At 39.0% G+C, this 22588-nt stretch overlaps 1 protein-coding gene across 12 annotated transcripts in view; it reads left to right on the top strand.

Moving 5' to 3' along the window:
* The window catches only part of PTPRM (protein tyrosine phosphatase receptor type M), a 464510-nt gene that overhangs the window by 304589 nt on the left and 137333 nt on the right, over nt 1–22588 (top strand). For 6 of the 12 annotated variants that reach the window (XM_061356322.1, XM_061356324.1, XM_061356318.1 and 3 more), the window contains 2 exons: nt 3271–3403; nt 10150–10179. In XM_061356322.1, the coding sequence (XP_061212306.1) occupies nt 3271–3403; nt 10150–10179 (163 nt within the window). The remainder of the gene's footprint in view (nt 1–3270; nt 3404–10149; nt 10180–22588) is intronic. The other 6 variants (XM_061356320.1, XM_061356317.1, XM_061356327.1 and 3 more) reach the window with 1 other exon arrangement.

Below are 22588 nucleotides of genomic sequence, written 5' to 3'. Positions count from 1 at the left end.
GCATTTCATATAAGTTGTGCTCCATGACACAGAGAAAGTGTGTATGCTCTGATAACAATTTCAATATTGTCTCCTCTACCTAGTGTAACGCTCAGTGGTTCCACTGAAGTGAGGACCCTGTGCTGTCAAAGGCAGACTTGACAGATAAAACACATTGGGTAGTTGAGAGTTGCGTGTGAAAATGTAGCAAGGCTGCCTTCACTTACTGTTAATGTTTAGTATCCATGATCCCAAAACTAGCACTCGGAGTCTTAACTAAAGGAATAAAACCATGAGGCAGAATTTGATTTAAAGAATTGCCAATGAGTATTCCAGGAAAGTGAGATACCCTGAGAGAGATAATGAAGACTAGACTTTGGAAGGAACCAGTCTTAGAAATTACATCTAGAAAGATACTGCCTGTTGTTGACTTTGCATTTTTCCTTGCCTGGATTTTAGATAAAAAAGAGGACTGTGAAGTTCTTGTCATGTCTTGCTATGTGTAACATACTTGATTCACTGTTTCCTGTTTGCCAAGTTTAATTCAACAGCTGCCTTTTGCACACTCTAGATGTCTTCTGAATATCTGCTACAATTTGAGTGCCATGCAGATTACAGCAGTACAGTTTAACAAAATTATTTATATATGACACAAGGAAAATAAAAATAGAACTGTTTATAAAAGGATTTTATGCATCTGCATTGAAGAAAAGGTAGATTCTGTTACCTTTACTTGTACGAAGTGAGAATTTTACTAATTCAGAATCGTGTTGTATATAAACAATACAGTGTATTGCTGTTGAACTAATACTCTGGTGGGACTGGGTACAGAGACCAGAAGCAGACCATCTGCTCTGACTTAGCACTCACACAAAATACCATGGCCAGAATTTTCCAAAGAACCTGGTTCCTGCAGTTAGCTCTAGATACATTTTGATTTAAGGTTATTACCTTTTCTGGCAGCAAGACAAATTGCCAGGTTTTCCTGGCATTCCTCCTTGTAAGGAGTTTTGAAGATGTAGTTACACAAAAGTGTAACTGTGGGTACTCAGAAGTACTCACATCTTAGAACTGGTTACAACAGATTGTAACATTGGAAATGCTTTCATTGGACTTTTCAGAAAATATCTCTGCATGTAAACTGATCACTGTTTTGCTTGCCCTCTGTAATGGGTTGACCCTGGCTGGACCTCAGGTGCCCAGGAAAGCCACCCTATCACTGCCCTCCTCAGACAGATGGGAGAAAAAAAAATAACAAAAAGCTTGTGGTTCAAGATGAGGACCGGGAGAGATCACTCACCAGTTACTGTTACGGCAAAACAGGCTTGACTTGGGGAAATTAATTCATTACTAATCAAATCAGAGTAAAATAATGAGAAATAAAACCAAATCTTAAAAATACTTCTTCACAAGCCTAATTTCACTCTCAAATTCTCTACCTCCTCCCCTCCAGTGATGCAAAGGGAGGGGGAATGAGGGTTGTGGTCAGTTTATCACTTGTCTCTGTCGCACCTTCCTCTTCAGGGGAGGACTTCTCATACTCTTCCCCTGCTTCAGTATAGGAACCCTTCTGTGGGGTGCAGCCCTTCAGGAACAGACCGCTCCAGCGTGGGTCCCCTGTGGGGTCACAAGTCCTGCAACAAACATGCTCCAGCGTGGGCTCCTCTGTCCACAGGGCCACAGATCTGCCAGGACCCTGCCCCAGTGTGGGCTTCCCACGGGGCCATAGCCTCCTTCAGGCATCCCCCTGCTCTGCTGTGGAGTCCTCCATGCACTGCAGGTGGAGATCTGCTCCACTGCAGATCTCCATGGGCTGCAGGGGCACAGCCTGCCTCACCATGGTCTGCACCACGGGCTGCAGGGGAATCTCTGCTGCAGCACCTGGAGCACCTCCTCCCCTCCTGCACTGGCCTTGCTGTCTGCAGGGCTGTTCTTCTCACATATTCTCAATCCCCTCTCCTGGCTGCAGTTGCACTGGATTTTTCCTCCTCATTCTTAACTCTGTTATCACAGAGGTGCTGCCACCGTTGCTGATGGGCTCATCCTTGCCAGCGTTTGGTCCATCTTGGAGCCATCTGGCGTTGGCCCTATCAGACACAGGGGAAGCTTCTGGCAGCTTCTTACAGAAGCCATCCCTGTATTCCCTCCCACTACTAAAACCTTGCCATGCAAACCCAATGCACTTTCCAAGAAAAGGAAGTGAAGAAACGAGTAAAATATAATTGGTGGTATCAAAGTCATCTGTGAAACCCAGACAATGAAAGTAGAATGCGTTCTTGAAATATTACACTACACTTAGGCTTTACTCTTCCTTCTCCTTTTCCAAAATAGCTGTAGCAGGAAAGTGATCCATAATCCCTATGTCCACATGACATGGTGCCTCAAATAATGAATGCTGTCACATTTCGATTTTTAAAAAAAATGGAAGTCATAAAAAAATAAAATCGGTTTAGTGAATTTAATGTTGCTTCCTTAACATTTTTCATCCTGAACTCATTTAGAGGAGGAAATGGATATTTCATCAGACGTGGATTTGATGTTCCATCACATTATACAGCAAACAGTACAAACGATGTTATTTTTTTAAATGGAGAAGCTGGAAGAGCTAAGACAGTAGCTGCTGTAAGGCACTGGTTATCTCATTTAAACAGATATTAAATGTAGGTGCCAGTGGTGTGATCATCAGCTGCTTCCCACTTTGTGAATAAATTGCTTAGAAGGAGTCTTTTTGCCTACCAGATGTGACCTAGATTTAGAATTCCAAAGGCAAAAAAAAAAAAAGTCTATTGTGTAAAAAACAATTGTGGGTAAAATGCATGGAAAATGAGCTTATCTCACTTTTCCAGGTGTTTAAGCTAATATGTTATGGAATTACAGCTTCATTTATGAAAAATAATTGAGGAGAATGTTCCAGCAAATCAAATTTGGATAAAGGCTTAGGCTGGTTATTGTGTTGTTAGCAAGTTTCTGAATGGCAGAAAGAAAGCAGAGCCAGCACAGATAATAAAAATACAGAAATTTGTGAATCTGTGAAGAGGCTCTTATAAAAGGTTCAGGGCTGGCAGAGGTATCCCACCTGTGTTGTGCTCTTGCAAAATGTAATGGAACAATATGAAGAATTATATTCTTATCAATGCATACAGAAGCAGCATTTTTTTCTTAAAAGACCAGGCACTGATATGTGTTGGCCCTGGATAAGTCTAATGACATCAGTAGGTTAAATGATAAACATTGAAAGAATAACATCCTTATTCTTTTTCTATCTCCTTTTTTCTTTGACTGATTCCATAGGGGCTGCCACTCGAAAACCAGATCCAGAGCCTGAGAAGCAGACTGACCATACCGTTAAAATTGCTGGAGTGATTGCTGGCATCTTGCTGTTCGTCATTATTTTTCTGGGGGTCGTGCTGGTAATGAAGAAGAGGTGAGCAATTAGTAGATGTTTTCTATGTATGTATTCATATCACAGCATCTCCTACAGCAGTTCTCAGTTTGATATTGGCAAAAGTACCCAGCCACCTCCATGGCCTTTGCCAGAGAGTTTAGGAAGTACTGTTCCCTCCCACCCCAAAGCTCTGTTGGGTTTTCACAAAACCACAGTATCTGTTTCATCCCACCGCATTTTCTGTGAATTAATGTTTGTGGCTTTGTTATAGAAGAAAAACAGCCAAAGGTTAATGGTTCTAGCACTTTATGCATTAGTACTGCATGATGGACTCTAATAATAGAACAGTATCTCTGTCCTAAAAGTGTGAATCTCCACTCTGTTCACCAGAATATTAGATATAGTTTCATTCGTGAATGTAAAAGAAATCCTCAATCAAACCGGAACTAGTTCTAAGGTAATTTGTGCTAAGAATGGGGTCTCTATTTTCTGCATAAATGTCATTCCCTGAAAAAAAATACGAGAACTTTACAAGGCTACTGACTAATTCCAAATGCTGGTTCAACGCACACATGGACTGAGATTGTTTTGTTTTGAATAACATTTGAAAACTAGTACAACATTAGAAGTGTAACGCTTCTAAACCTATTGCCTTTCTCAACAGTGTAAAAGGAAAAATAATAAAGGGAAAAATACCTCATAGCTAGGGAGGTGGCCTGGGTAAGAAGAAAATCCATGTGATCATAGGAGCTAAGTCTAGATTGGAAGAAATTAATTAGCAAATAGACTTAAGTTTTCTAGTTGTATCCTGAGCAGCTGTAGAGATAGGTTTTGGGAATGTGTGAGGGCTGTGTAAAGGGCCTGAGTCACAAATTCTCCTTCCATGTCTGCCTTACTGTCCCTTAACCCCTCACCTCTTTGCTATGTGCTCTGTATTATCCCCTATTCTTCCTTTGTTAGCAGTCTCAGTCTGATTTTGCTCATCCCAACAAAATGTGATTTAACTGTATGTTAACTAGTTTGGCAGGTCTGGGGTAGTCCAAACCCTTGAGATGCCTGAAATTTGAACAGAGGAGGTGCACAGCTAAGGAGGCAGCTGCCTGACAGTGCCTCCGGGCAGGCAACAAAAGTACCTGCTTTTCACTCTCCTTGAAGAAAGAAGCTGGGCCATGAGATAGAAGGGCTCTTTGCAGAGAAAGGTGATCTGTGGCCAGAGCTGAGGAATAGGTCATGACAAGAGGCAGGTAAAACAGTCAAAAGCTACCATAGAGAAGAGATTGAGTCTTAAGCCCCAGGGTTAGTCTGACCGCGGCAATGAAATTGACCCAGTAACCAAATTTTCCCAATAAAGTACAGTGTAGGCGAGTTAAAATCTGTTCTGACTTTGCAGTACTTTTTTCTTCCCACTTCTGATTTCTTGCATCATTCATACCTTCGATTTTAACAGTTGAACTCCCAAACTCCTCCCTAGGGCCAGACACAGCACTTGTGAAGAGAGGAAGGAAGGCTTCTCATATTGTCTGGCCAACCCTTCTCATAATTCCTGGCCAGGATTCATCCCTCTCTCTCTTCCAGCTCTGAGCCTCTCCTTAAGTATTTGCATCAGAGGTAGAATATATTCACCTGAGGGAGACAAGTTCTTCTTAATCTTGAAGGGAAAGCATTTTAAAATGATCCAAAAAGTTTCACAGTAAATAAGGTGTCAGGGTCTCTGGCGAAATGGATGCTATACCAGCTCCTGCTTCATTCTCTAGGGAACAGCTCTTTGATAATCTAATTGTTAGATGCAGGAAGGCTCACATCCTACGTGTTTGCATGTTAATGCAGAAGAATACTCGATTCCTTCTGTCTACCACAGCACAGTAATTATTATTCATAGTATTTCTGTTGTTAGAAGAAAAGTGCATTATGTGAGATTCTTTGGGGTTTGGAATAATCTGCTTTTGACAGAGATAAAACTATTAAAAGTACAAGTCCAGGAACTCTGTTACCAAATGCAAACATTTTCATTGCATAGTACAAAAAGAATGGTACCAATAACTTAAACATATCCCAGAATGATGCTGCAGCCTTGAACAAAACAAACTGAAACGAGTTGAAGTGAATATTAAAAAGTAAGAATGGTTCATCTGTGTAACACTATGTGACTAGACTTTAATGAGTGTTTCAGGAGGTTGCTATATTGTGTCCCAGACCTCTAAAGCAGATGCTGTAGCATAGAAGGTCCTGAATACAATTATACTCATGACTTAAGCAAAAGATGAACCAATTATTCAATTGTTTGTTATTGGTGCATTTATTCACTATGCTGCTGAGAGCCCCTATGGTTTCACCTTGGTTCAGTTACGGTGTATACATTATGGATTTGAAGAAAATGTATAAATCATTCTCCAAGCTTATTATAACTGTAGTGGTTTTGCAGTTTTATGGTACTTTAAGTGCTACTTTGTGAAACAGTCTTACCAAGCTAGCATGTCATTTGACTACTGTACTTGATCATTTTATTTCATTTACTTTATCAGGAATTTTACTGGAGTAAAGATCAGAGTGAAAAATAAAATAGCACCTTATAATTCAGTGGCACCTTTCCCCTGGGAGCCACTTTACTCTCTCCATTATTACATGCAGACTCCCTGGGCTGTGGTGCAAGGTTTCACTGTGCTGGGTCTACATGTTCTGAAGCTTTTCTTGCTTGAAGTTGGCTACAGTACTATACCGTTCACACTTCTCTGTCCCAAGGCATATCCCAAGGCATATACTGAACTCATTCTTTCATAAAAACGGTAGACCTGATCTCCAGGTCTCACCAGTAGATTAAATTTATTCTGTCTCTGGGGCTTCACAGTGCTTAATTAGATTAATTTCAAACCATTGCTTTCCGTTGTCAAGAGATTTGGAAAGCAGATTTACTGTATGTGATAACCATGACTTTGTCCAATATAATCCTTTAATAGGCACCTAATTTCACCCAGCAACCATTCTTTACAGGGTTGATGCCAGGCACCATAGGTTTGCACAGATCAGCCTCTTTGACTTAATTCAGTAGCCAAATAGACAAGACCAACCTTCAAAGCAGAGCTTTCAGTGCAGTACAGACATGCTTTGGATATGGTCAACTATCAGAACAGTAGGTAGAGGAGTTTTGCAAATCAGTAGTCATGATTATTATTATTAATTTCACTATGTAGTGGTATTCTGAATTAATCATATTATAAATTGGGTCACAAAGAGATTAGGTGGCCTCAGTGTATAGTATGGAATCACTAGTGAGGGTGGGAGCATCATGTACACTAAAACACTTTGTGTGTGGACACAGTCTTTGACTAAAATAAACCAGATTTGTATGCTTGTCACCTGGGTGAGTGGAAGGCTAGTGGAAGACTATTAGTGATTAGTGGTTTCCTGGTTTTCTTACCACTTGGCTGTTCAGAGTTCTTTGTCTGTTCTGTTCTTATCTTTTCTTTATCCATTCAACCATATTCCTGCATAAAGATGTCATGTAATGTAGACTAGGAACCTGCAAGCTGTTCCTGATACCAGTATAGTCATATCAATGAAGTGATTCTTCTCTGTGAAGTCAGAATAATGCCAGTAGGCTTTCCTCTCATCAGCTGTGTACTGAATCGCTCCCATAGGAGGTCACACAAAATCAGTGGAATCCAATGCATGTGTTACCACAATATTGCTCCACAATAAAGTGGATTTTGAATCTGATCCTGAATATTAAATGTCAGGTAAGGTCCTTGATCTCTGCCAGTCTTTGATACACCTGCATAGGACTTTATAAAACATAAAAAATAAAACGCAGCAGGTAAGTTCACCTTTTGGTCAACTTAAAATAGGGGGGTGAAAATGTTCCCACAACCTTTGGAAAAGCAATAGGAATTAAATCAAGACTTGGAAAAAGTCAGAACCTTACTACTTTACTCTTTTCTCTCTCTTTATATATATATATATATTCTATTTCAGCTAAATTTAAAAAATATGCAGAAGTCGAGAAATTAGATTTATTGGTCCAAGGTTTGCTTAATAGTATTTATGTTTTTGAGGCAGCTGTTCCTTTGAGTGCTACCATCTTGCTGCTGCAGTGGAAGCAGTTACTAAAATTTTATTACATTGGCTTCTGCTTCAGTTGTAGACTAGAACTCTTCTGATCACTGCATTTCTCCATGAGAAAGGGTTCGCTTCTTTTGCCTATCTTTAGTTTCTGTTTTCAGCCATCTCTGTGCCTGAGCCTTCCAGTAGATTCTGATATGTGTAATTGTGGCATATGTTTAACTCTGAGACCCTAGTTCTCAAAATGATAAGGTAGGCTTTTGTACTCAGTGGAGCTGGTCTGGGAATACACTGGCCCCATTCCCTGATTGCAAATCAAGCTGTTCAGTTACACACCTTTGCCAACAATTTAAAACAGTTAGGATAGAAATTGGAGATAACAGGTCTAAAGGAAAGGTACACTCTCCCAGCACTACCCCTGAACCTCTTGTTCCCTCTAGGCTAACTGCAAAAGAGAGAGAATGAAAGAAATCACTGCAGTAATTACACACTTTAAGTGGTACAGTCCTCCTGCAGCCAGTTAGGTTGGTTTTGATAAATTTCATAGTGGGGCCTTCTTGTACAAGTGATACGAAATTTATTTATGTCTTCAGTCCTGAAGGATATAAAAGTGCTTTATATTATCCCTATACACAGAAAGAGTTCTTGGCATAAGACAACCTTTCTAGTGGGATGTGTCTGAAGAGCCACGCACAGAAGAAAATTTGGCAAAGATTGTCCAAAGTTTTTGGGTCACTCCCTTTAAGAGAAAAAGACATTTCATACATAGAGAAAAAGTTTTAATACATTATGAAGTAAAACGGAACTTGTCCATATTTCTTTAAAAAGTTAGATCTTTTTCAGTTATGGATGGTGATTTTGCATGTGGCCCGAGAACTTGGAAGTCTGAAACCTACTGTTTCTGTAGGATTTTAATTTATTCTTTTTACCTGTTTTTCTTTGGTGTCAGGTATTCTTGAGAGTTCAAAAACACGGTGCTCTTTTTCAAGGACTTTCATATGGAAAATCTCACAACTGTAACAATATAAAAATAACTGGATCTTGAGAATTTTACTCATTGCATACAATTTTTTAATGGGACATTTACACAAATTAAAGCTCCTGGATTTTCAGCATTTTTTTCATAAGGAATTATTTATCTCTATAACATACTTGGCAGAATTCTGCATATAAGTACCAGCAATGCTCCACCGATAAATTGTATTTATTGTTGTTTCTCACATTATTACACATCCTTTAGAAGTATGAGAACATTTATACTAATTGCATTAAATCTCTGTCATGACAACATATGGCAAGAAACAATGTTGGCAGTATTATGAGATAATAAATGAAAGTGAGAGAACGAGTTATTCTGAGAAGAAGGGCGGGCGGGCGGGGGGGGGGGGGATATAATTACAACTGAACCAGAAAATAGCTCCTTGATAATAGAGCAGGTAAGTTGATCTGCTTTGATAGGACCTGATTCTTTGCTCCTTACTGAAGGCAATGGGATATATGTGCTGGTAGAAGAAGCGTAGAACTGTTTTGCATCTTTCCCATTACTCTGTTTTTAGTTATCTTTTAAAACTCAACCCTAACAGGTGTGCCTTTTTTTGCAGATGTGCCACATGATTAAATATTAAGTATCTAGCCTCTTGTGTTTGAGCAATACTGTTTGCACCAGAAAAATGGGAATAAAAACTGGGAAATATTTCTAACAGCATCTTCACACAAAGAAGATGAGAGAGAAAAATTGATGAAAGCCTAGTTTTCAAAGAGATGCCTGAAGCATGTAGCTAGAGGCAAGTTAACGTTAGTTATAGTCCTTTCGAAGGCCTGTTTACATGTTTCCTCTGTAGTCAAAGGGCTGTACGTATGTGCTGTAATAATTACAAAATTACTTTCAGTCTTTTATCTTACCAACATGTGAATGCTACTTGACATTATGCTCAGATATGTTTTAAAATCTCCTGCCTCTTTTTAATTGCAGTCAATATATGGAATTCATTTGGGTTGGAACTTGCCCCTTTTGGAGGGTTGCAGTTCTGCTTGTAGTGGGCTTGTAAGTGAGAGAGAGAGAGAGAGAGGTAAAGCAGACCAGTGTAGCTTGAGGGCTTCTGTACTTTGTGCTTATGCAGAGAATGTCTGAGTAGAGGATCAGGCTGTGCAAGAGGTGATGCAGGAGAGACTGTCTGGGTCCATACTTCTCAAGATGTGGTGCTAGGTGTTCCCAGAGTCTTCCCTTCTCCAGGCTGAGCAAGCCCAACTCTCTCAGCACCGAGAGGTGCTCCAGCCCTCTGATCATCTTTGTGGGCCTTCTCTGTAGTCGCTTGAGCAGGTCCACCTCCATGTGCTGCAAGCCCCAGAGCTGATCGTATTACTGCAGGTGGAATCCTGTTGAGGTGTAATTGGAAGCGTTTTATCACTTCAGTTGGGAGTGTTTGTATGCAGAGATAAATGAGCATTAAATACATCACATTACTTAGACAGTAGGCTTACTTTAAGTTGGTTCAATTTGAACATGCATTATGTATTGTATTGCTTAATGTTTTATGGAGATTGGATATGTCATCTGTCTGTTCCAGACGCTGCATGATATGCTCAGATATGCATTCTTGCTACCTTTCATTTGTGTCACCAGTTCTGGTCTCAGTTTCATCTTGATTTTTCATACATTAATATTTGGCTTTTCTTTCCTTCCATTTCATCTTTCCCACCACTGCCTAATCCTTCCACCATCATGGCAGAAGAAGCTATCACTCCTACACTTACTACCTGTAAGTAATTTCTTTGTCATCAGACATGCACTTTCTGCCATGTTGTTTCATGCATAAGTAGTGAATGCAAATCTTGAAAGTTCCTTTATAAAAACAAACTTCGTAAAAGTTTTAGCAAAAACAAATACAACATGGTCAATATTGTAATGAAATATTAAGCTTTATAGCAGTTTTTTTGTGCCTCTTGCTGTGCATTAGAGTCCTTTGAATATCATTATGTAATGAAAACATAGTAGGTATAAATATCACTACCATGTCTGTGAGAAATTTTCATGCCTAAATAACTATATTTAGAATATATTTAGTGGTTTCTTTCTCATCTGTTCTGTGAAAAATATAGCATTGGTTAGACATGAACAAGCATTTCCATTTGTTGCTGTGTACATATTACTTGTTCATGAATAATGATCATTCATAAACATTATGAGTTGCCATTACCGGAGTGAATTTCAAAGGAGAGCACTAAAAGAATGAGGGCAAGATGAAGCATAACTTTCAGTAAGTAATAACAATTCATTTTGATACAGTCCTTAGTAATACCATTATATGATTCTTTATTTACCCAAAGCTTTTGTTTCATTCCATGCTGTCAGCAGGTGATGAATGAGACAGGTTCTTCTGTGAATTTAGCAATTCCCTCTCTGAGGCTTTTCTCACTTTCCAGGTAAAAGGAGTACATGATAGCTTTGGATTAGCAAAATATTAGGGGTCTTAGTCACAAAATGTGATTCATTTAAGCTTAATCTTGTTGGCAACTAGAAAAATCAGCTGTCCAGTAGATACCTGTGTTTTTTTGAAGCTCAGGTTTGAAAGTGGTGGGAAACTAGGAGATATTTTTATATACTCTAAAGAAGATGGGGTGTTACTTGCATGAGACGGATTGTAGTACAAGTTTTCAGGTACATATGGTAATGCCATGCTCTTGAAAGGAGCAAGTTTCAGTAAGTTTTTTATTCCTTTCTAGTTGCCCTTCAAACTTTTAAAATATTTTTTTCAATTAATACTTTGAAAAAGCATCAAGCATTAATTTATGGAATTTATGGAAAATTAGTAGATGTTTTCTAACTTGAAAACTCGGTAAGCAGAGCCATGCTTGAAATGAATTAGAGCAGCTAAAATTTAAACCTCTTAGCTGAAATTCTGTAAGATTTCTGAATACATTAAAATTACTCATTTACTTAGTAATTCAGTTTTCATATTACACTATTTGACACTTATAGTGCAATTTTTTTAAGTGTATTTTAAAGCACTGTATTAATGCGAAGGTCAGAAAAAAACTCTCTCTTCCACAGATGCAGTATTTCAAAATTTGTTTCTGTTCCCAGGATGAAAAGACCATATTTCCATGAAATAGGCCTTAAAAAAGAAAAAAATAAATCATGTGGGACCATTTAAATGTAGTTCTTTATCATGTCAAAAGAGTATAATGTAGTAAGTTTGAATAAGTAAATATACTTAATATTTAAAATATTAAAATGCTAAAAAAACCCAAACATTAAATGAAACACTGTTTCATTATTCAAAGAAATTGGATTCTATCTTTTTTTGTCATTTTCACCCACTATGGAAAATAGGTGATTTGAAATGTTTTTATAAACTGTTTTGTCTCAAGTTTTGCAATCATAGAGACTGTTAATAGTTGATGGGGTAGGGCTTCTCTTGATTATTTGAAATACTTTCACAGTGGCTTCAAGAAAAGATCTTTTTGTTAGTATAATACAAATTGTGTGAATTTGTAGTTTGGGTACATTAACTCTTCCAAAAGAAATTGTGTGATCTTAACTCTGTATTGTTTTGCTCCCTGTCTGGCAAAAAAAGGGAAGAACAAGCCCTTTAAAGAGCAGACAAGGTTGTCCCCCCCTAGGAGGAAATATTTTGGACCAAACTCTCCACCTGTTTATGCACTACCCAATTTCACTGAAATTGGTGGAAATCTTAGATGAATGCAGAATTTGTTACAGTTTTATTTTTAGCTGAGGAAGTTGGTACCAGTTATAAAATGTTGTATATTTCGAGAAACATAATTTGAAGTACTCTGCCACTGCTAATTTACCACTTCTATATTGAGTATCTTATTCAGATTTGCTGATTAGTCATTGTAAATGCAAGCTGTAACATCCAAGCAAGCATCTATGCACTGAAATAGTTACTATTGTCTTGTGTGCTGCTTTCCTTATGTTCTGTGGGCTCCTTTCCCCTGGTAGACTGATGTCTCTGCCACTTCTAGATCCATCTTATATTAAAATTAAAAGAGAAAAAGTTGGCAGTTCCTAGAGCTGCTGATGAATCATCAGAGGTGAGCCTACAGCTGTGCAGATTTGGCAGAGGCTTATTTCCATTTTATCTTGTGCTTACCAGTTAGCCAGTCAAGAGACATTACAGACAAGGAGTTGAGTATTGCTGTTGAGAATTATACTTCTTTTTAATGGGTTTAAGTGCCTTTCCCAGCATCTTTCCTCCCACTCTTACTTCCCTGAGAACTGGCGCATTTTTTACCTTTCACCTCAGTCAGGCAGCAGATTTTATGGGTTTTTTTTCCTGTCTGTCCATAGTCCTCTGTGAGTTCTTTTGTTCTTGATATTGGAGCAAATGTAATAGTGCTCATTAACTCTGCAGCAGGTCTTTTGACTTTGCAGTCGATTTCAGGTGAGAAAAATGAAGAATAGAGATGGTGTCATTAGCGATACTTGTAATGACTGGTGTTCTCAGCATGGCAGCCAAAACTGGTATGAGTGCATGTTTTCTGGCATGTTTTCTGATGGGCAAAACCCATTCAACAAAGACCAGAGAAAAAAAAATACATTAGTAGTTTTTTGTGTAATTATGGTTAAATGAACTAGATAAGCCTGTTATTCAGGTGACAATGAGCACCACCGTGCTGACTGATGGTCATTAACTTATGTATTTGAGATTTTCATTTTCAGAAAGGTTCTGCCCTTGGAAATCATTATTCATTAGTCAAGACCTAACGGGTAGATTCATACAAATTCAAGCATCAGAGAAACAAAATGAATGCTTGGACCATCTGAGTTAACCCAAGACACTGGCACCTGATGGAGAATTTGAGGAATTCAGTTTACCCCAACTTCTGGGGCAGATAGTTACAGATTGTAGCTATTATAAATTGCTTTGAAGAAAAGGTTTTAATACATTGCTATGAGTAGGATGTACGCCCAATTAAAATACAAAGTTGTGAAGGTAGCTTTCGATACTGTCCCTCAATTTGAACTTGATATCGAAATGATATGTTCTGATTATTATTGGTATTAAATACTTATGCAACAGTAGTGCTGAACAGCAGTTAGGTGCATAATGTTATTCTATTTTTGTTCCTTTTCACAAGTCACTTCAACTTGTGAAAGGAGAAGTAGGGAAATAGGAAACAAATATTGCCAGTATTCTGATAAAATAGTAATCATGTTGAGATCTTAACAGACCAGATGAAATCTGATATTGTCTGTCTCATACTAATTATCTAATTAGGTGACTTATGACAAAAGTGCATCACAGGTTTGTTGTCTACATGGAAATCTCAATTCAGAAGCCTAATACGATGTTGAAACATTGCTAAAATGGACTGTATAGGGTTAGAGATCCTGTTGCCTGGTATTTTGCATATGATTCAAAAGTGGACAAAATTCCTCCTATAACAAAATTAATTCTACAACATCAAGCTTTTTCATATAAAAGTGATTAAAAACATAACCTTCTTTTCATGAGAATTTGATAGTTAGGGGCCCAGTTGAAGTACACTTCTCATGTGTATCTGTCTTGAGCTCTGGAGCCTGGGAGTCTGTTCTCAGTTTAGTTATCTATGTGTCTGTTGCTTTGCTAACAAATTTTCAGTGCTGGCTTCTGGGGCTCTGTACAGAAACTTAATTTGTGGTTCATTTGTCCAGTGTCATTGACTGATCAAGTACTTATGGCAGAAGGCAGAGGTTAGCAAATCTGCAAACTGACCCAAAAAATCAAAGTCAGTAGAATTTCCAAAACATCAGTGGTGTTGAAACTCTAAACAGTGATTTCTGGATAATTCCAGGTAATATGCAGTCATTGTGTTTAAAATTTCTATATTAATTTGAAAACAGTGAGAGAGCTGAGAAACAATCTTGTACGCTCAACTGCAGCTGCCCCTGGAACTAGAAAAAGCTCATTGGTTTGCATCTTACAGGAGAGCCCTGAACAGAAAAACATGACTGTGTTTGAACTGTTTGATGTGTTTGATCTGTTAGACTATGCCTGTGATCTCTTCTGAATCTTTAAATATGCATAGATACATAGATTTGTATCACAGAATCATGTAACCCAAAATAAACGTGAATTTCTGTAATTGTCTTGTAAGCTAGACTTAAATGATTTGGGGCTATCCTGTGAGTTTTGTTGCATCTGGCAAAGTCTAGAATGCCAACATTGAAATCTTTGGATAATGCGCAGTGCTGAAAATAGCAAGGAGGGTACCTTACAAAATTGCCATGACTGAAAAATGCATTTGTGGGCTGTGTGCCTTATGCTTTGAGTACAGAGGTACAATATCTAGCTTTCATATGGAGATATGAAGCAATGTCAGAACAGAATGTTATTTTTAATTAAAATACACCACGTAATTTAAAAAAATATGTCTGAAGTCATTGATACACTGATTCCTTTTGGGTCTTCTAATTCTTTTGTATCTGATTGCGTTGTTTTACATCTAAGGCTTACATTCCCATTACTATGTTGAAAAAAAAATGTATATAATCCTGAACACCCAGACCACCAGTAAAAAAATACTTTTTTATTATTATTTCATTATTATTGTTTTTATTATACTAGCTCTTTCTGACATGTGTGAGTCCCCCAAGGCAGTGATCTGACTATGTGAAATAGCTTTCTGGAGGTGCAACAGAGATCAGGTCATTCATGTGGAGAAATAGCTCTGCTTTAGTTCGTCTTTCCTGGGCATGTTTAGTTACTCACTCCAAGTTACTTCTACAATACCTACATGTAGAAGACCCATAGTAATTTCTGAAGTTACCCAGACTTTTTAAAACTACATTAGCCCAGTGTGTTGAGTGAGAAACCATAATCTGTAATGTGCTACAAGTCTGGGCTTTTTAAAGTAAATGGGTACTGCAGAGAGAGTGAGGTGAAGTATCAGAAGTGGTTGATTGCTGTGCTGGTCCCACAGTCACACTCAGTTACTGTCCTTGGTCCCTCAGTGTCAGGCAATAAGTTTGCAAATGAGCTGGGATTTGGAGATTTTTCTGTCCTTAGAGAGGTAGTTTCAGCTTACCCTGCTTGTTTTGTGAAGGTGCCACACGTTTAGTATGGGAACCATTGTAAATGTAGGAAAAATAAATACTTAATCTAGACGGGTCTTCGTTCCTTCCATGTTAATAAAAGCTTTGTCTTGCTTTTCTAAACTAATATACAGGGATTTGAATCAGCTACTGAAATTGCTTTTAGAAATCGTGGATTCTGTATACTCTTGTAGGATAAGCCTGATAGCCTACCTTTATTATATATAACACTAAGACATAGTGCATACATTTGGGAGGGGAAGAGAACAGAGGGGTAGTTATGTGTATAAAAGAAGTTACCTTTGTATTTGAGTATTTCTGTCCTATACTGAGTCTTATTCAGTTAATGTTAGCAGTTTACCAGGGTGAACTGTCTTCTCTATAAAATTGTGAATTAAATTATTCCTCAGTTAGCCTGTGACATTGTAGCTTCCTAAAAAATTTCATTCCCAAATAAGTCATGCTTACTGTCAAGAGTAGTCATTCTAGGCACTGAGATTTTGCCATTATCTACCATTATTGTTGAATTATAGTTTCAGAGAAGGTGTAAGGTAAAAATTTACAGTCACTTTTTTTAAGACTTTTACCTCAGGAAAAGGGTGCAATTCATGTGGTTTTTTACTCTGAAGTTGTATTTCTGTATACATGGATAGCTGAAAACTGACTTCAGATTATATGATTTTAAATCTTCAAATAGAAAACAGAACCTTTCCTTATTTTAGTGTTAGTATTTATTGTACAGGAAGAATAATGGCATTAGAAATTTATTTTCTCTAAACCCCAAATTTGCTATCACACTTTGTGTGACTGTAATTGTGTTAACAGTAAAGAAGTTATACTGCATATTAAGACTAAAACTCACTTCAGAATTTATGTTGCTAAAAGCCTGTATTTTTTCTACAAGATTGAAGTGATAGTTTTCAAAATGGCTTAATGAAATATTGAACTGATCGACAGATGTCTGTAAAAGTTGGGACTGCAAAGTATAAGGTGACTGTTGCATTGTATTTCACCTGGACTCAAGGAGGACAAGCAGTAGAAAAAATACTTGAAGAAAAATGGGTAGAATTTAGCCAGACGTCTTTGCTTCAGTAAACCACAGGCTTAATGACTTCTGTGATACAGATAAGAACTGTAAAGAGATGTTTGTGTCCCTTGAGTGATGTCAGGAGAGGGCACTGAGGAGTTGTAGTCAGTGGTATTGCAATAACTTCTATTGACTGATTATGGTTTTGCTTGAGCTTCTTATCTGTAATCTTTTCTCTGACCCCTGAATCTCATGGGAGATGCTTCAGCTGGAATGCCTTTGCTGAGCCTATCTGCAGGGTTTATGGCAAGGTTAATGATAATCCACCTCAAGGTAGCATCTGTCAGTGTTCACTCTTAATTTCACAATGAAAATGTTCTACTCTTGGCTCCTTTTCTTTCAGCTCCTTTTCATTTCTGTTGTTATCTGCAGTATTCCTTGAGCTCCCTTGAAGTCTAGACTGCCAGATCCCTGGAGGGAAGAACAGTGGCCATTTGTTTTCTGTATTGTCTAGCTGACCAAAATCATCATTCATTTCCGAATTTTCTTTCTGTCATTTTTCTTGGTCATTGTTTTGCTGCAATGAATTACCTGACTGTCATGGGAGCATAAGGGACCATTCCTCAGTTGCTTTCTTCTGCTCCTCCTGGTCACTCAAGCCCTCTGCCTCCATTGTGAGGGTCGGTGAAAGGGTTCTGTCTGATCCAGGTTCCTCCAAAATTCAGAGCAATAGCCCACATGTAAAATGCAGGTAGGAAGATTGCATCAGCTGTGAAATTGAGCCTCACAAAAACTAATCAAGCAAGGAAACAGAAGAATGGACAGTGTTGTGCTTATAAATCCTGCAAAGCCTGGCATTTTATTAGTCCCCGAGACCCTGTTGCAGAAAATCTTTTAAAAAGCTTATCATAGATATCAGAATCATGGGTTTATTTCACTTACAAGTGTGCAAGAAAGATTTTATTATTGGTGTTATTAGGCTGTAGCTTGTAGTGTACACTACAGAGAGAAGTCTGTCGGGACTGATCTTGTGTGGTAGGGCCAGTAGAATAGCAAGTAGAATCGCAACCCTGGACTTTAGCAGGGCAAACTTTGGCCTCTTCAAGCAATTGCTAGGGGAAATCCCATGGGCTAGGCTGCTTGAAGGTAAAGGGGCCCAAGATAGTTGGTTGACGTTCAAGGACTGCTTTTTCCAAGCTCAAGATCAGAGCATCCCGACACGTAGGAAGTCAAGGAAGAGGGTCAGGAGACCTGCGTGGCTAAATAGGGAATTGCTGGGTATGCTGAAGTGGAAGAGAAGAGTTTACAGGTCATGGAAGGAAGGGCTGGCCACTTGGGAAGAATATAAGGCTGCTGCTAGAGGATGTAGGAAACCTGCTAGGATGACTAAGGCCTCCTTGGAATTAAAGCTAGCGAGAAGGGTCAAGGACAGCAGAAAGAGTTTTTTCAAATACATGGCAGATAAAACTAACACCAGAGGCAATGTAGGCCCGCTGATGAACAGGACGGGTGCCCTGGTGACAGAAGATACAGAGATGGCAGAGTTACTTAATGCCTTCTTTGTCTCTGTCTACTCTGCCGGAGGCAGTCCTGAAGAGCCCTGTACCGCTGAGACCTCAGATGAAGACAGGTCAACGGAGCGGTTTGCCTTAGTTGATGAGGAATGGGTTAAAGACCAGTTGAGCAATCTGGACATCCATAAATCCATGGGTCCAGATGGGATGCACCTGTGGGTGCTGAGGGAACTGGCGGAGGTCATTGCTAGACCACTCTCCATCATCTTTACCAAGTCTTGGGAAATGGGAGAGGTGCCTGAGGACTGGAGGAAAGCAAATGTCACTCCCATCTTCAAAAAGGGCAAGAAGGAGGACCCGGGTAACTATAGACCGGTCAGCCTCACCTCCATTCCTGGGAAAATGATGGAACACCTTATCCTTGGTGCCATCTTAAGGCATATCAAGGATAAGAGGGTTATGAGGGGCAGTCAACATGGCTTCACCAAGGGGAAGTCGTGCTTGACCAATCTCGTAGCCTTTTATGAGGAAAGAACACATGGATGGATGATGGCAGAGCGGTGGATGTGGTCTACCTTGACTTCATCAAAGCGTTTGACAGAGTCTCCCACAGCATCCTTGCAGCTAAATAGAGGAAGTGTGGTCTGGATGATTGTGTAGTGAGGAGGACTTTAACTGGCTGAAGGAGAGAAGCCAGAGAGTTGTAGTCTATGGGGCAGAGTCTAGTTGGAGGCCTGTATCTAGTGGAGTGCCTCAAGGGTCTGTACTGGGACCAGTATTATTTAATATATTCATCAATGATTTAGATGAGGGAATTGAGTGTACTATCAGCAAGTTTGCTGATGACACTAAGCTGGGAGGAGTGGCCGACACGCCAGAAGGCTGTGCTGCCATTCAGCGAGACCTGGACAGGCTGGAGAGTTGGGCAGGGAGTAACTTGATGAAATATAACAAGGGAAAGTGTAGAGTCCTGCATCTGGGCAGGAACAACCCCAGGTTCCAGTATAGATTGGGGAATGACCTGTTAGAGAGCAGTGTAGGGGAGAGGGACCTGGGGGTCCTGGTGGACGACAGGGTGACCATGAGCCAACACTGTGCCCTTGTGGCCAAGAAGGCCAATGGCATCCTGGGTTGTATTAGAAGGGGGGTGGTTAGTAGGTCGAGGGAGGTCCTCCTTCCCCTCTACTCAGCCCTGGTGAGACCTCATCTGGAATATTGTGTCCAGTTCTGGGCCCCTCAGTTTAAGAAGGACAGGGACCTGCTGGAGAGAGTCCAGCGCAGGGCAACTAAGATGATTAAGGGAGTGGAGCATCTCCCTTATGAGGAAAGACTGAGGGAGCTGGGTCTCTATAGTTTGGAGAAGAGACTGAGGGGTGACCTTATTAGTGTATATAAATATATAAAGGGGGAGTGTCACGAGGATGGAGCCAGGCTCTTCTCAGTGGCAAACAATGATAGGACAAGGGGCAATGGGTACAAACTGGAACACAAGAGGTTCCACTTAAACTTGAGAAGAAACTTCTTCTCAGTGAGGGTGACAGAACACTGGAACAGGCTGCCCAGGGAGGTTGTGGAGTCTCCTTCTCTGGAGACATTCAAAACCCGCCTGGACACGTTCCTGTGTAACCTTATCTAGGTGTTCCTGCTCCAGCAGGGGGATTGGACTAGATGATCTTTTGAGGTCCCTTCCAATCTCTAACATACTGTGATACTGTGACTGACAGAAGTCAGTTCCTGTGCCAACCAGGGCGCATCAGTGATCCAAATGAAGAGGTAACAGTTGGAGCAGAGCAGTTTTGTAGGGCTTGTGTCATAAGCTATTTGCTCCTGTAAGTACTGAGCTGGTGAACACAAAGAAGCACATGTTTTTTTTTGTCTTCTAACAGCTGGAGCACAGGATCACTTACGCATTTGATCTGAGATCCCTTGGTAAGACACTGAACAAAATGTCTAGGGGTAACTAAATTGTACTCAGTTCACCTGCAGAGGGAGTTAGGTTTTCTCCTCCTTTCTCATTCCCTGATCATGAAGATGTAAGAGCTACCAGAGGAGTCTCTGGCTTGCCTGAAGCAAAAGGAAAGCAAAGCATCCACTTAACACATGCATTTCACAGTTGTATATGAATGAGAGGATCAGCTGGTTTAGAGCAGTTATGCCACTCCTTTATCACCCATTGTATAGTGATAGTATACTTTCCTCCTGCGTGGTGATGTCAGAAGCAAAAAGTAGATCTTCCAGTATGGAATTGGCCAACATGTTCATATTGAGTATGATAATGCATGTCTATTGACTGCAGCAAATACTGATTTAGGTGTGCTAGGTAAATAGTTTGCTTAAAGATGTGTCTTGGATTGTGCTTTAGGTATAGTGGAATATCTTGGAGCTTATGGTTCTGTTTTGTAACTGTCTATAGAAGTGTCACTTCAAAGGGACTACTAGATTCATGGCTTACAGTGTATTCTCAAAAGCAGATGAAATATTGAAGGTTTTGAATTTACTGAGGTTTTTATGGTAAGATCGTAATGTTTATGATACGTGATAGTATTAAGGCCCTGATCCTTAGCTGTAACATCCAGGTGTTACTGACGGTAGAACTTTAGTTCCTGCTTACCAAATTGGGAAGAGTCATGTCTGCATTTTTATATTTTCCAAATTAAGATTAGAGAAGATATTTTAAATAAAGAAAAAAAAGAGAAACACGTAAGGAAGTTAGTAGACTGTATGCTTAAAAAAAATAATTAAAAATGAGGTACATTGTTTGCATGTTGAGTCCTAATACAGACTCTCAGCAAAAGCTGATCTATTCCTTTTGCTCAGTAGGTTACTGCAGTTTCAGCTGCCTTTTGCTGGAACCCAAAGCCCTGTAAACCTCTTTTGAGTCAGGAGTACTGTACATTCATAGAAGTGTATTGTCCAGTTCTTGGTCCACAAAGGGTTTTCTCTTACAATTTCGATCCAGCTGTTAATGTCTTCCTTCTAGTTTCTTTTTCTCTTTCAGCATCAGTGTATGCATCCTACTGACCATTTCCTTTTTCATCTCTCTTCCTCTGCTCCTCCTTTTACTTTTAGCCCCTTTTGCTCCCCTTCTTCCCCTCCCTGCCCAGCTGCTATATGTCTGTCCTGTCCTGAAAACAACTTTCTTAAAATGGCTCTATTTTCATTCTCTATACTTTGCTTTTTCACCTGAGACTAGGCAGGCTGCCTAGCCATTGGTTTTGTTCCACGTCCTACCATCTCTCTCCTCAGAACCTGTAGAAGGGAAGGAAAGGCAAATCTGAGAGCATCAAAATATCCTTCTGTTACTCTGCAATCTTTGTTTTCTAATTCTTTTTATTCTTGATATTTATTAAAGTGATTTTTCTTAGATAGACTTACTTTGTGAGAACATTTAACACAGTAAAATTAAGAAAAGACTGAGTTATATGTCTACATGAGTTTTTTTGCATTGGGGATTTCTGTTTTTCTCATTTTTTATCATTAAAAAATAATTTTAGTAAACAATTTTGGCTTTAAAAATATTCACCTCCATGTTGAAATTTAGCCTGCAATATTTTACATTCAAAGAAGAAAAAATTTATCTTAAGTGACTGAAAATGATGTCATCATGGAAGTTTCAATCTAACATTAATTATAAGAAGTGTACTTCAGTAGCCACAGTACTGTGTATTTACTTGTGTCAAAACAAGGTAATGCTTACTGTATTAAGAATAGCTTTTCATTTTATGATTGCCTGTTGTTCTTTGAATCATAACCTTCACTTGCTTCTTTAATTTAGGACAAAAAGCCATTAAACATAGATACTTTCTGAAAGTGTGTGCTGCATGAAAGCTTTAATTAAATCTACAAGTAAAGCTTTAAAAGAACAAGATTCAAATTAATTGCAACAAGGACCGTGCATTTATTTCTGTGACAGGCCTTTGCGCTTTAGAGAAAAGGCAATCTGTGTACCCTTATCTGAATTAGTAAATTCAATATCACTTTTCATTAGCATGGTAGGTCATTGTCATGCGTCTTCAGTGTGACACTGTTTACATGTTAATGACCTCACAAATAGAGTCTGTTCCAAACAGTCTGCGGTAGTAGAAAGTTGTAAATCCATGAAGTGGAATAAACTGTCCTCTGCTTTCTGCATCATTGCTTCTTGTAAGTTCCCCTCTAGTCTGAGATTCATAATTAGGCAGAAGTATAATTAAGGCAAATTCGGTAAATGCAAATAGGGCAAAAGAATTTATAGCTGATTATGGTCTTTATAGCATACCTAAAATAAATTCATTTTTAAGCATTGTTATTAGCTGACTTTTCAATTACATGGAGTCCAGAAGTAGAAAGCACTGTTCACAAAAAATACTTGTAACTAAAGATAGTATGAGTCCATAGATGTATTCAGATTTACAAAGGGCTGACATATCTGTGAAAAAAAAAAAGCAGATTCAGTAGAACATACTACTTTAGTTGTTTGAGTTCTGATTGCCTTGTATAAATTGAGATTTTTAAGAGTATAAATATAGTTTTCTCTTACCATATAATGTAATGAAATCAGCATGCTCCCTAAAATCATATCCTTAAAGAAAGTGTCATTTGTACATTTG

Source organism: Neopsephotus bourkii, unplaced genomic scaffold, assembly GCF_033783945.1.
Source record: "Neopsephotus bourkii isolate Nb327-2 ecotype Australia unplaced genomic scaffold, CSIRO-AGI_Nbou_v1 NB_846, whole genome shotgun sequence".
Lineage (NCBI taxonomy): Eukaryota > Metazoa > Chordata > Aves > Psittaciformes > Psittacidae > Neopsephotus > Neopsephotus bourkii.
Note: the sequence above shows the minus strand (reverse complement) of the source record. Positions and strands in the feature narration are given on the sequence as shown.